The sequence below is a fragment of the Hippopotamus amphibius genome, chromosome 9 (assembly GCF_030028045.1).
Source record: "Hippopotamus amphibius kiboko isolate mHipAmp2 chromosome 9, mHipAmp2.hap2, whole genome shotgun sequence".
NCBI classification, from domain to species: Eukaryota; Metazoa; Chordata; class Mammalia; order Artiodactyla; family Hippopotamidae; genus Hippopotamus; species Hippopotamus amphibius.
The window spans coordinates 106,311,629-106,329,065 of record NC_080194.1 but is presented as its reverse complement, the minus strand read 5'-3'; the positions used below and the strand labels follow the sequence as shown (position 1 = coordinate 106,329,065).

The 17,437-nt window shown below is 43.5% G+C and overlaps 1 protein-coding gene across 1 annotated transcript; it reads left to right on the top strand.

Moving 5' to 3' along the window:
• The first annotated feature begins 413 nt into the window (after nt 1-413).
• Nucleotides 414-16,522, top strand: BCL7B (BAF chromatin remodeling complex subunit BCL7B). The gene is made up of 6 exons (XM_057748228.1): nt 414-709; nt 3,431-3,506; nt 12,125-12,221; nt 14,405-14,575; nt 15,146-15,225; nt 15,467-16,522. The coding sequence occupies exons 1-6, from the start codon at nt 618-620 to the stop codon at nt 15,557-15,559; spliced, it is 609 nt and encodes a 202-aa protein (XP_057604211.1). The 5' UTR covers nt 414-617; the 3' UTR covers nt 15,560-16,522.
• The last annotated feature ends 915 nt before the right edge of the window (nt 16,523-17,437 follow it).

Sequence of the window (17,437 nt, the reverse complement as noted above, 5' to 3'; positions counted from 1 at the left end):
AATTCCAGGTGGGGAACAGATGTATGCAAATGATGGAAGGCATAATGAAGGTGTGCAATTCTCTGTAGTTGGAGCACAGGGTTTATCTGGGGAGCCAGGGCCCCAGACAGGAGAGGCAGCAGGACAGGATCGTGCAGAACCTCGGAAACACTGCGGTCAAGTCCGTAAAATATAGGTTATGGCAGTAGCCCTGGCCAGAGGATTAAGATGTTCCCCTGGGAAAGAGCCAGGGACCCCACTGGCAGCGCCTCGCACCTCACCCTGCACACACCACGTGCCACCAGCTCGCCCGCATACCCAGGCCTACTTGGGAGCCGGGTGGACTAGGGGACGCCCAGGGAGGGGTGCCCAGGGTGGGGCTCTCAGGGTGTGACGATCAGGGCGGGGCACGGTGGGTGGGACGCCCGGGGTGGGGCACCTGGGACGGGACGCGCAGGCGCGCTGATGCCTCGAGTCCCAAAAGGAGGGCGGGTGCGCGCGCTTCCTCGCGCACGCGCGCACGGAGGGGGCGACGGCCGCGGTGACGCTGCTTGCGCCGGCGGGCGGCGGCGCGTGAGGCGCGCGATTCCCGGTGTCTTGGGAGCAGTGCCCCGGCCCCCGCCGCTCCTGCCGCCGCCATGTCGGGCCGGTCGGTCCGGGCCGAGACCCGCAGCCGGGCCAAGGATGACATCAAGAAGGTGATGGCTGCCATCGAGAAAGTGCGGAAATGGTGAGGGGCCAGAGTCGAGGGTGCTGGCGGGAGTGACAGCCCGGGCCCAGAGCAGTGGCGAACTGGCGGCTGGGGTGGGAGCCGACCGGCCGGCGCTGGGGGAGGGGGGGCGGAGAAGGCGGGCGGAGGGTGCCGCTCGCGTCGGCGTGAGGTCAGAGGGCGCGCCGGCCGCGGCCAATCAGCGGGTCGCCCGGCCCGCGGGTCCGCCCTCCTGCCCTAGGGCGGCGCGGCGCCCGGGGGAGCTGCCAGTTTCCGGCGGCTTTGGGTCCACGGGGCCTGGTATGGGCGCCGGTCGTCGCGCGGGTCTCATCCCCGCGCCCGTCTGCCTCGGGAGCCTTTTGCGTTCCGAACTGGCCCATGTAATAGCTAACAATCTTTGAGAGTTTACCGTTGGCCAGACTGAGCGCTCTGTGTGTTAAGTCGTCTAAGTTAGGTGAGCTTCTCGGCAAACCTACCTGCCTCGGGAGCAAGTGGTCATTGGAATCAGGACCCCTGTGTTTCCCCTAATACGGACCCGCACGAGCGAGCTGGGTAGGCATTTTCTCTTGGTGGCCTGGGAGTTGTTAGTAGAGGAGTCAGGAGCTACCCTTCTTTTGGAAACGGCTCCTGTAACGTTCGTTGCTGGTGCCGGTTGACCGCCTATTTTGTACCAGGAACAACGCAGCGTTATCATCTTAAATTTCACAGCCAACTGTTTGTTCCAGCTTCTTGAGTGCTTTTCTTTAGCCGAGTACTACTAGTAACTTTAAAGCTCGGGTAAGTGTTAGCTCCCTCCAGGAAACCTTCTCCAGGTCCTCCTGCCCTTCACTCTCCACTCCCTTTAGAGTCATCATTACCTTGGACTTTATTTTCATGTTTGTCTTTTTCTCTACAAGACCAAGTTGCTTATCTCTTTTATTTCTAAGGGCTTCATATATAAGTTGGACTCATAGATACTAGTTAAATAATTAATAATTTTTTCCTTTCAAACCTAATCCTTGTAGGTTTTTTTTTTTTTTTTGAAACCTAAAAATGGGCATACCTCTCTCTTCTGGCCACCTCCATCCTCACCTGCAGCCTAGGGCAGATGAGCATCTTCTCTCACCGGGAACTCTGTACCAACCTCCCTGTGCTCTGCCTGCTTCATTCCGCAAGACTGGCTCGTTCCCCAGCCCGTTGATCACGTTATATTTTTCTCAACTGTGAATCTTTTAGGACTCCTCTGCTTAGGAAATAATACTTCATTGATCTCTTCTTGCTCTTAGGATAAAAACCAAAGATGATCTTTCTTGCCTCACCACACTGGCTCAGACTGCCCTTTTTCCCAAGATGCTGGCCATCTTTCATTTGGGGCCACACTGCTTTTCCTGCTACCTGGTGTCCTTCCTCTACCCTCTCCTTCCGCTTGCCTAGTTAACTTCTAGTTCTGCTGTACAGTTGCTTCCTCAAGGACACCTTTCAAGATCCCCAGTCTAAATCAGATCCCCTGCATGGAACTTTCCACAATTGTATTAGGTCGAACCATAAGATATTTCCTATATTTGCCTTTTTAACCAGCAGAAATAGCAGTTTGATATAGTTAAACCTAATGATTAGGTTTCTGGCTGTGAGATAAGTTGTGTGATGTCTGTTTCCATTTGGAATTGGGCTCTGTGAGGGTCAGGACTGCATCTTGTTCCCTGTGTGCCCAAGACCTAGCATAGGGTCTTGTATATTAAATATTTGTTGAATAAATGAGTGGCTTGTCCAGGAATTAATTCCAGTCTCTTAAGTCTTTAGTTCATTCTTCTTTCTGTTACATCACAGTCTCTCCGTTTCTGTGATGTCATCATTTGCTGAGTAGCATCATCAATAGCAGCAGTAACAGCAGTTACTTTTTCTTTTTCTTTTTTTGTCCTCACATTGGGACTTGAAACTTTCAGAAGTCGTACTCCAGCTCCCCAGTCTGGTCATCCATAATCTACACTGTTGTTCAAGAATGTCACTTGCCTTTCCCTCCCCAGGTATGTGCGTGATGGGGAGAACAACTGCTCATTTTTTAAGGCATATCTCAAAAGTAACCTCCTCTGTAAAATGAAACCTTAAAGCAGTCTTTCCATGGCGGCTTGGCCTTCACCTCTTCCAGAAACCAGTGTGAGGCTCAGTTCTGTTAGCTGGAAGCATCCTGTCCTGCTCCTGTGATTATTTTTAAATGGAATCGTGTTTCAATCCAGAGTTCCACAGGAGTCATAGAAGTTCTGCCTTCCATGGGATATCCTGGTCCTGCTCTTTCAGCCTTTTTTGCCATCTTCACATGTTACAGTGATTTCTTTACTGATCTTTTCATTGCTGTGAGTTCCCTATCTTATGTATCCTTTATCTTGTATAGGGCCTCGTATAATAGGGCTTTCTAAATATCAGGAATTGAATTAATTGTGGGGAAATAAAGAAGTTTATGCCAGTTAGATACCTGAGTTTGAAAATGTGCTGATGCTCTATACTGCTGTAGTTCTGTGAGGAAAAAAATGTTTGGGTACACAGTAAGTGAGCAGAGATGGCAAGTAGAGGGTTCAGAGCCAAAGGAATTTGATAGAGAAGGATTTCTGGAAGGGGTGATTTTGTCCTGAAAGGTAAGGTGTGATTTGACGGAGAAGTTTAGAAAGCATTTAAGATTGAAGGAATGATCTGCTGAGAAGTAGGAAAGTACAAGTTTTAATCAGAAAATCTATTGATTATCAGTTCTAAGAAATGTGTTTGTTTTAGGGAGAAAAAGTGGGTGACTGTGGGTGACACGTCGCTTAGGATATTTAAGTGGGTTCCTGTGACAGACAGCAAGGAGGTAAGTGTGGAAGAAAATCAAAACAGAAAGGTAACGACTTCTTTCTTTCTTTCTTTGATTGCCTCTTAATTATAATGGAATTTATTTCCCCAGAATTGAGTTGAAAATACTTCAAGGCACCCTCTGTCATTGGTCCATGCAAAGCCTCTTATTATTTTCACCCCTTTATTCCCTTTCCTTAACCCATTCTTCTTTCCCAGGGTATGGCAAACTGCAGCCCAGGCCTGCTCCCTGTGATTCAATGTAGTTTTATTTAAACACACTACACCCGTTGGTTTCCTTACTTATGGCTGCTTCTGAGTTGTGATAGCAGAGTTCAGTAGTTGCTGTAACACCTAATGGCCTGCAAAGCTCAAAATATTTATTATCTGGCCCTGTAAGAAAAAGTTTGTGGATTCCTGCTGCCCACTGTAGCTTATTATATGTGTTTTATATGGATATATGCCTTCCTAATTCCTCTTCCATGGGTTTATTTGGACACCTGTATATTCTTAAAAAATACATAGCATTGTTTCATATTTGCATTTTTTAAAAATTTGCATCTATATATAGCATTATGCTATAAAGCTCTATTTTTGTTCTTGAGAACTCTACATGTTTCTGTAATTGTAAATAAAATTGTTACCTTTCCTCTTGCATTGTATTCTCTTATATGCAGTGACCACATTTATCTGTACATTCCCCAAGTGATAAACACCCAGATTTCCCCAACTCTTTTTCTTGATTGTTTTGAAAAGATCTGAAATATAAAACACGTACAGAATTTTATATTTGAAAATATAAAAAAGTACAACATAATGTACTATATAGTGAAAAAATATAAAGTTAGTACCCTTGTAAAAACCACCTAGGTCAAAAAATAGACATTACCAACTTACCCAGAAGCCTCTGAAACTCTTCCCAGCATCATCCCCCTCCCCTCTAGAGGAGATCACTCTCTTACTTTTGCTTTTCTGACTTCTTTAGTCATTCGTAAACATTTTTTACTTTACATAAACAGCATCACGAAGTATCTATTTTTGTGTGTCTTGCTTCTTTTGCCTAGCGTTATGTTTGTAAAAGTGTCCCTGTTGTCTTTGGAGCGGTTTGTTCCTTTTCATTGCTGTGTGGAGTTTTATTACAGGACAGTATCATAATTTTTCTTTCCGATTCTCCTGTAGGTGGATGTTTGGGTTGTTCCCAGTTTGGGATAGTAGCAACAATGTTCCTGTGAACATTCTTACTCAGTATGTGGGTCAACATGTACATGAGTTTTCCTAGGTTATATTCCTAGGAGTAGAATTGCCAAGTCTTAGGATATGTGTATTCTGACCTATACTAGCGAATGCCAAATTAGTTCCCAAAGTGATTGTAACCATTGTAAATTCCCACCAGAAATATGAGAGTTCTTATTGCTCCAAGTTCTCATCAGCAGTTAGTATTGTCAGACTTAATGTGTTAGGATATATCATCGTGGTTTTCATTTGGTGATTAATGACGTACTTACTGGAAATAGAGAACCTTTTCAGCATCCTCTTGGATTTCCTCTTTTAGCTACGTGGTTGTTTATAATATTCTTTGATACTTTAAAGTCTCTGTTATATTGGTAATTATTTTGCCTTTTTCACATTTGTTATTTGCATTTTTTTCCATAATATGGTCCTAAAATCTTTATTAAAAAATCATCTTGTAATTTTTGTTGATCTTTTTTTTTTTTGCTCTGCTCTTTTCTTTACTTCATTAATTTCTGCCATTGTTATTTCCTTTTTTTGTTTTATTGGGTTTACTCTGTTCTTTTTCCACTTCTTGTGTTGAACACAGCCTTTTTTTCTAGTTTTTTTCCTTTTTTTTTTTCCAATTCATTTTTACTTCTTTAGTTGTCCCCCACGAATTTCGACACATGTGAATGTCGGGATATCATTGATGATATCATTCAGCTGAAGGTTTTTCATAGGTTTTCTCTTTGATTTCCTCTAACCCAAAGGTTATTTAATAGAATGATTTTTAGTTTCCAGATATGTGAGATTTTTTTAAAGCTATCCTTTAAAAATTGGTGTTCTAATTTTATGAAATTGGTGGGATATTAGTTCTTTGGGATTATTGGGACTTTTTATGTGACGTGGTACGTGATTCATTTTTGGACACTTCATTTATGATTAAAACAAATATATTCTCTAGATATGGAATTAAACAGTTGAACCATTTATTATGTTATCAAATCTTCTGTATCTTTGCTTGTTTTTATATGTTTGTTCTGCATGTTTCTGAGAGGGGTGTGTGAAATTGTCGGTGTGTTTGCTTCCTCATGGCTGATGAGTCAGTGATGACTTTGTGCTTTGGAGTTGGGTTTTTGATGCCTGTGTGTTTATTTCATGATTGTCATATGATCTTGACCTGGTCTTCCTTTTACCAGTGTATCATGTCCCTCTTTGTCCCTGTGTCCAGCCCTTTTTCACCTCAAATTCTATTTTGTCTGATATTACAGCTTCTACCCTGTCTTTTTTTTTGTTGTTTTTAATGCATTGGATCTTTTTAAAATTTTATTTATTTTTACTTGTTGGCCGCTTTGGGTCTTCGTTGCTGTGCGCGGGCTTTCTGTAGTTGCAGAGAGCAGGGGCTACTCTTCATTTCAGTGCACAGGCTTCTTATTGCGGTGGCTTCTCTTGTTGCGGAGCATGGGCTCTAGGCGCTCGGGCTTCAGTAGTTACAGCATATGGGCTCAGTAGTTGTGGCTCGTGGGCTCCAGAGCACAGGCTCAGTAGTTGTGGCACACGGGCTTAGTTGCTCTGCGGCATGTGGGATCTTCCTGGACCAGGGCTTGAACCCATGTCCCCTGAATTGGCAGGCAGATTCTTAACCACTGCTCCACCGGGGAAGCCCTACCCTGTCTTCTTTTGATTTGTATTTCCCTGGTATGTCTCATAATTCTGTTTTTCCGCATTTTACATTTTTCTGCTTATTGGGCATATTAGGATTAGATTAGGTTTAGCTGTGGGTGACAGAAAACTCAAAATGGCAATGGTTTAAAAAAGAAGTTTATTTTATTCTTAGAGGAACAGAAGCATGCAGTCCAGGACTGGTGTGGTACTTCTACTCTGAGAGACCCCAGGGACCCAGGTTTCTTGCAGCCTTTCTGTTCTCTTTTGTTTGTTTTAATTAATTAATTAATTAATTTTTTATTTTTTTATTGGAACATAATTGCTTTACACTCTTGTACCAGTTTTTGAGGTACACCAGAGTCAATCAGCTGTATTTATACCCATATCCCCATATTCCCTCCCTCGACTTCCCCCCACCCTCCCCGTCCCAGCCCTCTAAGGCATCACCCATCATCGAGTTGATCTCCCTTTGTTATACAACTTCCCACTGGCCATCTATTTTACAGTTGGTAGTATATATATGTCTATGCTACTCTCTCACTTCGTCCCAGCTTCCCCTTCACCCCCCGCTCCCCCCCAACCTTGGGTCCTCCAGTCCATTCTCTTCATCTGTATCCTTATTCCTGTCTTGTCACTGGGTTCATCAGTACCATTTTTTTTTTTAGATTCCGTATATATGAGTTAGCATACAATATTTGTTTTTCTCTTTCTGGCTTACTTCACTCTGTATGACAGACTCTAGGTCTATCCACCTAATTTATTTATTTATTTATTTAATTATTTTTTTGGGGGTACACCAGGTTTAATCATCTGTTTTTATACACATATCCCCGTATTCCCTCCCTTCTTTGACTCCCCCCCCCTTGAGTCCCCCCCCCCTCCCTGCCCCAGTCCTCTAAGGCATCTTCCATCTTTTTTTTTTTTTTTTGAAAGCAGTCCATTCACCTCATTTTTATTCCTCTGGTGAAGCTTTTCCCTCCTGTGTCCTAATCAGCTCTCTGGCCCAGTTGTGCCCCAGTGCTTTATTTATTTATTTATTTTTTTTCTTTTCTTTTCTTTTATTTTTTTGGGGGTACACCAGGTTCAATCAGCTGTTTTTATACACATATCCCCATATTCCCTCCCTTCCTTGACGCCCCCCCCCTCGAATCCCCCCCACCCTCCCTGCCCCAGTCCTCTAAGGCATCTTCCATCCTCGAGTTGGACTCCCTTTGTTATACAACTTCCCACTGACTGTTTTACAGTTGGTAGTATATATATGTCTGTGCTACTCTCTCGTTTCGTCTCAGTTTCCCCTTCACCCCCCGCCCCCTCCCATACCTCGAGTTCTCCAGTCCATTCTCTGTATCTGCATCCTTGTTCTTGTCATTGAGTTCATCAGTACCATTTTTAGATTCCGTATATGTGAGTTAGCATACAATATTTGTCCTTCTCTTTCTGACTTACTTCACTCTGTATGACAGATTGTAGTTCTATCCACCTCATTACATATAGCTCCATCTCATCCCTTTTTATAGCTGAGTAATATTCCATTGTATATATATGCCACATCTTCTGTATCACCTAATTTATTTTTAAGAGAGTAATGGTTCTATTCATTTTACTTTATTTTTATTGTGGTAAAATACACGTCATACAATTTACCATCTTAACCATTTTTTAAGTGAACAGTTCAGTAGTGTTGAGTGCATTCACTTTGTTGTGTAATCCATCTCCAGAACTCTTCGTCTTGCAGAGGTAAACTATACACATTAAACAATTCCCCATTCCTCTGCTCCATGTTTGACCTTGTATCCAAGTTTGAGCTTTAGCCATCATTCAACACTTTCAGGTTCAAGACAGCAAGAGAGTGGAAAGATGGGCAGATTTTCATGAATTTAAGGAGTTTCCTAGAAGTCTCCTAAGGACATTTATACTAACTATATGTGTTCATTTAGCTGTGGCACATTTAGGGTCCAGAAATGCCGTGAAAAATGTGACCATCTAAACATTCTATTTATATGGACAAGGATTTCTGCTGTAATACACTTTTTTTTTTCTCTTCACCTCATGATGACTAGACAGATTTCCTTCTGCTGATTTGAAAGTTCCACATTCTATTTAAAATTTTTTTTATTGGCTGTCTCTAACCTAATAAGACTTATACTTACTATTTTTCCCTATCAATGTATAAAGCTTATCAAAATCTGTGTTTCCCCTCTGAGCCTGAACACGTTTTTAACCACCTCTGGTCTCCAACCCTCCCCCACTTCCATTCCTACCCTGTCCTTAGTTTTGAATGGAATTTCAGATCAGATAATCTGTTCAGATATTTCTGTTTTTACAGACATTTCTTGTTTTAGTCATTGCTTAATTAGACAAAGTAAACATTACTAATTATTTACTAACCCTTTGTACCTGTTTATTATTACTTTCTCTTAGATTGATTTCTTTTCTTGCTGGAATACACCCTTCAAGAGTTTTGTCAAAGAGGGCTTGTGTGGAGAAAACTTTCTGAAAATATCTTTTTATTCCTGAAAATATCTTTGTTTTACTTTCATGTTTAATTGATCATTTTACCTATATATGAAATTCTAGGTTCAGAATTATTTTCTTTCAACATCTTGAAACTATTACTCTGTTGTTGTGCTTATGGTTTTGCTGTTGAGAAATCTTATATCAGTCTAATTCTTGATTTCTTTTTAGGTGATTCTTTTATATTCCTGGAAACTTTTAGAATTTCTTCTGTTTGGCCTCCTGGAACTTCTGTAAGAATATCCTATAATGTTGACATCTAGCTTCATTTCTTAACTTTTAGTTTGCTTCATCTCTTTATTCTTTCCTCGTGTATTCTGACTTCTCAACCCAGGTTTTGCTCATTAATCTTTTCTTCAGCTCTATTTCTGCTAAGAAACGCATTCACTTAATTTTATTTTTTCCTGCAAAGCTTGGCTTGTGGAATCTTCATTCCCCAACCAGGGATCAAAGCTGGGTCCCCGGCAGTGGAAGCGCAGAGTCCTAACCACTGGACTGCCAGAATTCCCTCATTCACTTAATTTTTATTTTGAACGATTTTATTATTCACACCAAATTTCCTTAGTTGTTGATTGTTCAAAACGACTTTCCAGTGTCATCCTTATCTCTCTGAGACTTGCTTTGTTTTATTTTAATTCTTCTGTCCCATTAGTCTGATTCTTCTGGTATAGCTTGTTCTGTTTATTGTTTTTCATGATCCTTGTTTTCCTCCAGTGTCTGGTTGGTTTTTTCTGTGCACTCATCATTTATTCCTTTTGACTCTGAGCTGCATTGGCTAGAAATGTGTAACTGAGGGGAGGATGTAAGCCTAAGCTTTATGTTGCCTCCTCTAAATGAATTTAGGGGATGGGATTAGCCTCAGGGTTCAGCCTTTCCCTTATCCCCTCTCTCATCTTCCCCTGCCTTCCAGGAGACTCCCTAGTACCAACCAGTTTTCCACGTATTGCCTTTATCTGGGAGCAGCCATCCTTGTCTAGCCCAAAGAGATGGTGGGTGAAAGTTAGGGGGGCTCTGGAGTTACCCTTTGTTTTTCATCTAACCCTGGCTCTGGTAATGTCAATACCCATAAGGGCCAAAGGTCACACTGCTAGATTTCTTAGGTAGTGTGTACATGTGGGGGAAGGACACTGTCAACACCCACCTCCCATATAAGCCCGTAGCCCTTTTCTATTTCAAGTTCTCCCTGCCCAGGACTCAGCTCCCTGTGTCTCTCCAAAGGGCTTCGCACAGTGTTTGTGTTGGTTTCTTAGCTGAGCCCTGAGGTCCATTGGTTTATCTACCTTCCAGTGGTCCATGGTAGTATGCCATCTTCTAAGGTACTAGCATAGACCTGTTAGGTTAGGAAAAATAGAAAATGATCAAATTGGTAAAGAAAAAAATGTGAAGGACATAAAGGAGTGGGACACTGCTGATGGCAGAGTAAATTGGGACAAACTTTCTACAGGTCAGGTTGATCATATATATATACGAAAAGCTTAATTAACCATTTGGTGGGACTCCTTTCACAATGTATATGTATATCAAATCACCCCAGGGTACACTTTAAATATCTTACAATTTTATTTGTCAGTTATACCTCAGTAAAGCTGAGGGGACAAAAAGCTTTCAAAATATTTATGCCTTTGATCTAATTTTATCTCTAGAAATTTATCCTCAGGACATAATCATGGTGCATACAAGGTGCACCTAGTGTTGAGCACTGCACTGTTGTTTGTGGTATTTAAAAATTGCAAGCAAAATAGAGATCTTACTGTAGGGAGTTCATTAAGTTATTGTGCACCTATATATTGTAAAGCTTTGTAACCATTATAAAAGATGGTGTAGAAGATTACTCAGTGGCATAGAAAAATGTTTTTAATACAGTGAATGGGGGAGGGGAGGCAAGGTATACTGAATCATGAGCTATTTTCATACAGATATATATGTATAGGTTGTCTCTAGTTGTACAGGTGATTTTCATTTCTTTTTCTGTATTTTCAGAATTTCTTATAGTGAATGCATATTTTATGAGAGTATAGAATCATTAAAATAAAGATAAGTGAGAGATCAGAAAAAAAAATAATAAAGCCAAATGTTGGCATGAGTGCTGTGATGCTCGTACTCCAAATATATTGCCAACCTCCTTGTAGAGAGTGGTGAAGCACAGTGTATTTTAAGAAAAATATATTTATACTTTTTGATCTGGAGGGAATTTTTTTGTGTGTGAATTTAGTCAAATAATCCAGGAAGAAGTGAAAGTTGAGTATTCCTACTAGCAATAAACAAAAACAATCCTAAGTAAGGTAAAGCTAAATGTCCACTAGTTGAGTAGTGATTAAGTGAATCTGGTATCTGAAATATTGTGCAGCTAGTAAAAATCATGTTTATGTAGCCTCTATAGTAAAATGGTAACGTGTAGTTACATTAAAATTGTCTGCATATGAAAAAATGAAGGGAAGGACTACATATATGTGTACAATTGATTTATTGCCTAGACAGGATTGAGAGTATTAACAAAAACTAAGTTGTATTACTAGTACAGTGCATGAACAATAAATAGACAAGTATAAAAAGTATGAATTAGTAAATTTGAGATTATTCAGATTTGAACTTTTGGCTTTTGGGATGCTCTCATTTGCAAATGCTTGGATTGACGATTTCCTTTCCTGTGGATTATTTCCTTGCTTGTTGCAAGCCAGTGCTTATCTTCCCACTGTGGTTTTCCCACATGTGTAACCTGCATCCTGCTTGAAGGCGCAAAGGTGGACATGGAAGATCATTTTGAGTGGATGGGGTGGACTGGGCAGGAATAGAGGTAGCAGGGGCCCCTTGACCTGTCACTGCTTGTGTTACATATAAAGTGACTCCTTCCTTCGTCCGGTCAGAGGTCCTTTCTTCTTTTACTTTTTCTTCCCTGCTGTGCTACTAAAACAGGGATCTTTCTCAAATGAGTATTTTGTGTTTCTCACCCATCTGTGTAGGGAAGGATTGGATAGAGCCTTCTGATCAGGGCAGAAAGCAGAAGAGCCCTTTAGGGACTCACTTGCAATTCATGATATTAGTGCTGGAAGGGTCCATTGTATTGATAGAGACACTGAGGCCTGGGGACACCTCATCTAGGATTCCGTTACTCCTCTGGTCCTGGATTCTGAAATCGCTGTTGTTCCCCTGTTCCTAATCCAGACCTCTGTGGTATCTCAGCACCTTCTCTCTCTCAGTGAGTCTTCTGCTTGGCTCTGTCATATTCCTCTTTTTTTCCTTTTCTAGAAAGAAAAGTCAAAATCGAACAGTTCAGCAGCCCGGGAACCTAATGGCTTTCCCTCTGATGCCTCAGCCAATTCCTCTCTCCTTCTTGAATTCCAGGGTGAGTTGTATCCATATGTCTTCCTTGCAGGAAAATGAACATTTAGATGACCCATTAATAATCAGCAAACTAGTCTGTGTGTCATTTTAGTGCCTGCTGTTTTGCTGGTATCTTGCTGGGCACTTTATGAAAGTCTTTTTGTTTAAACCTCACAAGAACCCTGCAAGATAGAAGACAGTCTCCTCCCTTTACAGTTAAGGAAACAGGCTCAGAGAGGTGAGGTTACACATCTACTAAAGTCACATCACTTGTAAGTGACAGACCCCATGGTAGGTTCTGGTTTTGTATATCAGAAGCTCTTTTCTTTAGACTGTGTATTTAATGAGAATGCCTCACAGGAGACCCCCCTCCATGCCTGGGCATCTGCCCATCCACTGTTAGCCCAGGCTCTGCCTCCTAAACCAGTCTTCAATAGATGTCTGGCCTGAGTCAGCATTGCACTCATAACATTACCTTTTACACCTGTGTGGCAGTTGCTGTTTATGAAGCACTTTCACATCAGTTTCTCATTTTTATCCTTACATCAGCCTGTGGTGTAAACCAGGCAGTTATCATCATCCCTATTTAAGGAGACGGGTGCTTGGAGAAGAAAAGTATTTGCCTAAGCTGAAGAGTGACAGAGGTTTATTCTTTTTTATAATAAAATGCTACTTCCATTTTAGTGTAGAAGGTAGTGGTCATTGTAGGATAAAGACTAGAAAGGGCTTACAATTTCTCTTCGGAACTAGACTGGGAGCGACCAGGTATCCCCTCCTCATCTCTCCCCCAACCCCCGCAAGGTCAGTGTGGTTCAGGACGAGACTACAAAGGAAAGGTTCTCTAGCTGTGTGAGGTGTCCCATGATAAAATTCTGGGAGACATGGGAGGCTCCATTTCCTCAGTCTGGCCACCGTCTCATCCTTTTCATTCAGTGAACATTTAATGAACTCCTGCTATATGCCAGGTACTACGTACTGCACCGGAGATTTAGGGACCAGTAAGCCACAGAGTCTGCCTGCACAGAGTGTAATGGAGGGAGACTGGCGTGTAACATAGTAAGTGCAGGTGCACACAGGAGACAGCGGGAGCATGAAAGAGAGGGTGGTCATTTCCATCCAAGGGGGCCTGGGACACAGGGCTCTGTGGAGGAAGTCATGCCTGAGCCGAATGTTGGCACGTGTAGGGGCTTTGCAGGAAGACTGGAAAGAGCACGTCATACCAGACACTGGTGCTTGCAGCTGCTTTGAGAGTAGGGTCCAGCTTGGCTGGAGCCAAGGGTATGTATATTGAAGGACAGCAGGCAGTGAGCCTGGAGGTCAGAAGGGAGTTTGCAGGTTGTGATAGGGCCATCTTGTGGGCAGCAGGGAACCACTGAAAGGTTTAGAAAGATCACTGTGGCAGTGATGTGAGGTCCAGTGGGGGTGCCTGAGACTGAAGGAAGGGCAGTTAGGTAGCTGTTGCCGGAGGCCAGGCCAGAGATCAGGAGGCCTGAACTGAGGCGGCGGGAGAGGAAGGAATGGACATAGGTGGTATCTGAGCAGTAGACTGGGTCAGATGTGGTGACTGGCTGCTGGACGTGAGGGACAGGAAGGAATTGTTGACTGTTTTTAACTTAGATGGTGACTTTAAGCCTTCAGGCAGCACTTCCCAGGTGGGATCCTGTGGTCCTTGAGGCAGTGAGGTGGAGCCTGGGTAGGTGCAAGGGCCTGAGCTGACCACCTCCAGACACCACCACCCTTCTTCAGGTCGTTGAGAATGGCAGACAGACTATCATTTGCTACACCTCTTGTGTTGTGAGAAAGGTTGAGAGGCACAGCTATGTCCCTCCCTTCAGTGGACACAGAGAAAATACCAGGTCGGAGCTATAATTGGTAGATAATAAAGAACGGATTAATAAGCATATCTTGACCTTCCTGACATAAATTTTGCGTAAACTTAAAGATTCTGGCTGCATCTGGTGTTGCTTACAATATATGTCATAAAATAGAACATGCTTAAATTAATCGATTTAGACTGTTGATAATTTGCAGTGTACGGAAGCCCTGAGAATGTCTGCCTTTGGTTCAGGGGCTGTTTGCAGCCATGGTCGTGCATGCCCGGCTGTGTCCATGCTGTCTGTAGAGACACCAGGCCCTTGGCTCTGTACTGATTACTCTTGAAAGTGACCACCCTCAGCTCTTGCCTTTGTCATGTTTGGTTTTCAGATGAAAACAGCAACCAGAGTTCCGTGTCTGATGTCTATCAGCTCAAGGTGGACAGCAGCACCAACTCGAGCCCCAGCCCCCAGCAGAGCGAGTCCCTGAGCCCAGCGCACACCTCCGACTTCCGCACAGATGACTCCCAGCCCCCCACCCTGGGCCAGGAGATCCTTGAGGGTGAGTCTCCGTTGGCCCAGGACGAGCATCTTGCAGGGGCCTTGCTCTTGCTCTTTCTGTTTCTCTTTAGAGTCACAGGTTAAAGAAGGTGCCTCCGAGCTGGCAGCTTCAAGCCGTTTGTCAATTGTTTGAGGCTATTTTGGGGAATTGGTTGTATTTCCCCTTTCACAGAATGAAGAAAGAAAACAGCAACATAATCGAGTGCCAGGCTGTCTGTAAGGAAGGCACTTTTCATATTTGATGTCTGGTATGATTCTCTCAAAAACCCCATGAAATAGCAGCTATTGTCTCCATTTTACAGGTGAAGAGGTAGTCTTAGGAAAGTTCAGTTGCTTGGCCATGATCCACACTGGTGGAACTGCATGTCTCATTTCGTTCCTTCTTGCTTTAGAGCTCATGCTCTTTGCACTAGATCCTGTCAGTTTCTTCTTAGAACGTACGTTGATTCTATGGCCGGTGTTGCCTTTTTGCCAAGGCGCCCCCACATAGCTCCCAGGAACACCCCGCAGGCTTGAGGCAGAGTCTCCTGCCTCAGGAGACCCTGCAGTTACGCTGACCTTGCTTTTTCAGAGCCCTCCCTGCCTGCCTCAGAAGTTGCTGATGAACCTCCCACCCTCACGAAGGAAGAGCCGGTTCCATTAGAGACACAGGTGAGGAGGTGCTTTGGGTTTCCCAGTTTCTAAGAAAAGAGTAAGGGCTCTGTTGATGTGCACTGACTCTATAGCATGGGATGTGCTGTAGTGGGGTGGGGAGGCAGCACGGACGCTGGGCTCCTGGTCATCAGGTAGGGGAAGAGGTGAGACGGTTGGGGGTGGACTTCTGGGTTGTAATTAGGGTGGAAGGGGAGGTCTGGTTCAGAGGGATGGCCCTATAATTCCATGCTGCTTCTAGATTGCTGAGGAAGAGGAAGACTCAGGTGCCCCTCCCCTGAAACGCTTCTGTGTGGACCAACCCGCAGTGCCGCAGACAGCATCGGAAAGCTAGCACCTCCCTGGCGCCTTTCGCCTCCTGGCCCCATGCCTCTATTTATTGCATTCTGGTTCTGGCTGTGCTGTGTTGCTGGGGTGAGGGCAAGCACTGGGGTCCAGAGCCTGCACATAGAAGCCTTCTGGGCTAGAAGGCTGACATAGGACTTGGGGTCGTAGTAGCATCTTCCCGTCCCTGGCACCTGTGTCTGCTTGATCCTGAGAAGAGGAGCACTCCTGTCCTTTCTGCACCCCAGGTGGCTGGAGCACCAGCCACTCCAGGGTTCATCTGTCACCTCCAGGTAGTAGTCTCTGCTCCAGAACCTTTGGACCGAGCTGCTGGTGCTTCTACAAGAGGAAAGAGATGTGGAGGGCACCCTCTAGAGAAGAGAGTGCCCAGGGCTTACTTGAATGGAGACTGTAGATTCGTGGACTTTCCCATAGGGCTAGGGGCCCTGTAGGCTGCTGTTGGAGAATGCCTGAGTAGACTCTGGAGGGAAGGGAAGGGCTTTTCTCCACACGAGGGAAGAAAAGTCCACGTGTATTTCTTGCTGTCCTGGCACTTCTGCCCATTTCTGAGGTTATCCTGCCTCTCATGGGCTCTCTGGCTGCTGACAGTCCTTTGTCCCCCACTGTAACCATCCCCTTCCCCCAACACAAACACGCACGCAGCTTTTGCTGTTTCCACCTGGACATTTCATCACGTCCCCTGCCTCCCGCCATGGTCCCCAGCACTCCTGCCACAAACTCTGCCCCAGCGAGAACTTGAGGTTCTGACAACAGTACCCATCCCCACAGTACTGCTTCAGCTCAGACTTTCTAGAAAGTTCCCTTTTCTTTGAAATCTGCATGTGTAATTGAACCTTGTGATTTTATTTTTTGTTTCAAAAAAGTTTAAGAAAATGGAAATGGGCAACAGTGAGTGAAGACATATTTTAGCACTGAATAGAATATTTTTTAAAATTAAACTATTTGAAATATGTCTTGTTGGTAGCTGAGTGCTTCTTTCTTAAAGGCTGTGGGGGAAGGGGCTGGGGGTGGTGGTGCCTGAGTGTTTATGAAGTCACTGTGGGCTGGGCCCTGCCAGTTGTCTTCACTCCCACAGAGTGACTTTCTGATGAAAATGATTTGGAGACTCCCTTTGAAGTTGCCACTTACTTTGAATTATACTTAGGTCTCTATGTACACTGAATGCAACCCTGTGTACACTGGATGGGTTTCCCACAGCTCTAGATACTTAGGAGACTGACTTTTGTTCTTTAACTTTTTTTTATTATGTTAAAATATACAACCATAAAACTTACCATTTTAACCATTTTAAAGTGCACAGTTCAGTGGCACTAAAGTACATTCACAATATTGCACAATCATCACCACTGTCTAGCTCCAAACGTTTTCATCATCCCAAAACAGAAACCTGTACCCATTAAAACAGTAGAGTCATGGTTGAAAAGAATTCTACATTGTGTATCTTCAAGAATTTCATTTCCATATTCCCTAAAGCAGTTCCTCTCATTTCTCTTAGGGGCTCCAGGTGTCATGGATGAAACTAAAATCCCAGTTCATTCTATTGCCTTTTTTAAAAATCATTTCTAGTTTGTTTTTTCTTTTTGGCACATGGGCTTAGTTGCTCCATGGCATGTGGGATCTTCCTGGAGCTGGGATTGAACCCGTGACCTCTGCATTGGCAGGCGGATTCTTAACCACTGCGCCACCTAGGAAGCCCCTGTTTTTTCTTAAAAATTTAACAGGTCCTAAAAAACTGTCAAATGAATGTCACAGATACCAGAGTTGTATGTAGTATGTGAAGTATGTCAATGTTTAAACAAAGGAAGTTATTTAAAGTATAATGACTAAAAGACCATAAGAAATGACCAGGCAGATTATGGAAAAGAAC

Coding starts and splice junctions, on each gene's coding strand:
- BCL7B (XM_057748228.1), top strand. CDS start 618: ATGTCGGGCCGGTCGGTCCGGGCCGAGACCCGCAGCCGGGCCAAGGAT. Junction 14,576..15,145: donor GGGCCAGGAGATCCTTGAGG/GTGAGTCTCCGT, acceptor TTGCTTTTTCAG/AGCCCTCCCTGCCTGCCTCA. Junction 15,226..15,466: donor CGGTTCCATTAGAGACACAG/GTGAGGAGGTGC, acceptor TGCTGCTTCTAG/ATTGCTGAGGAAGAGGAAGA.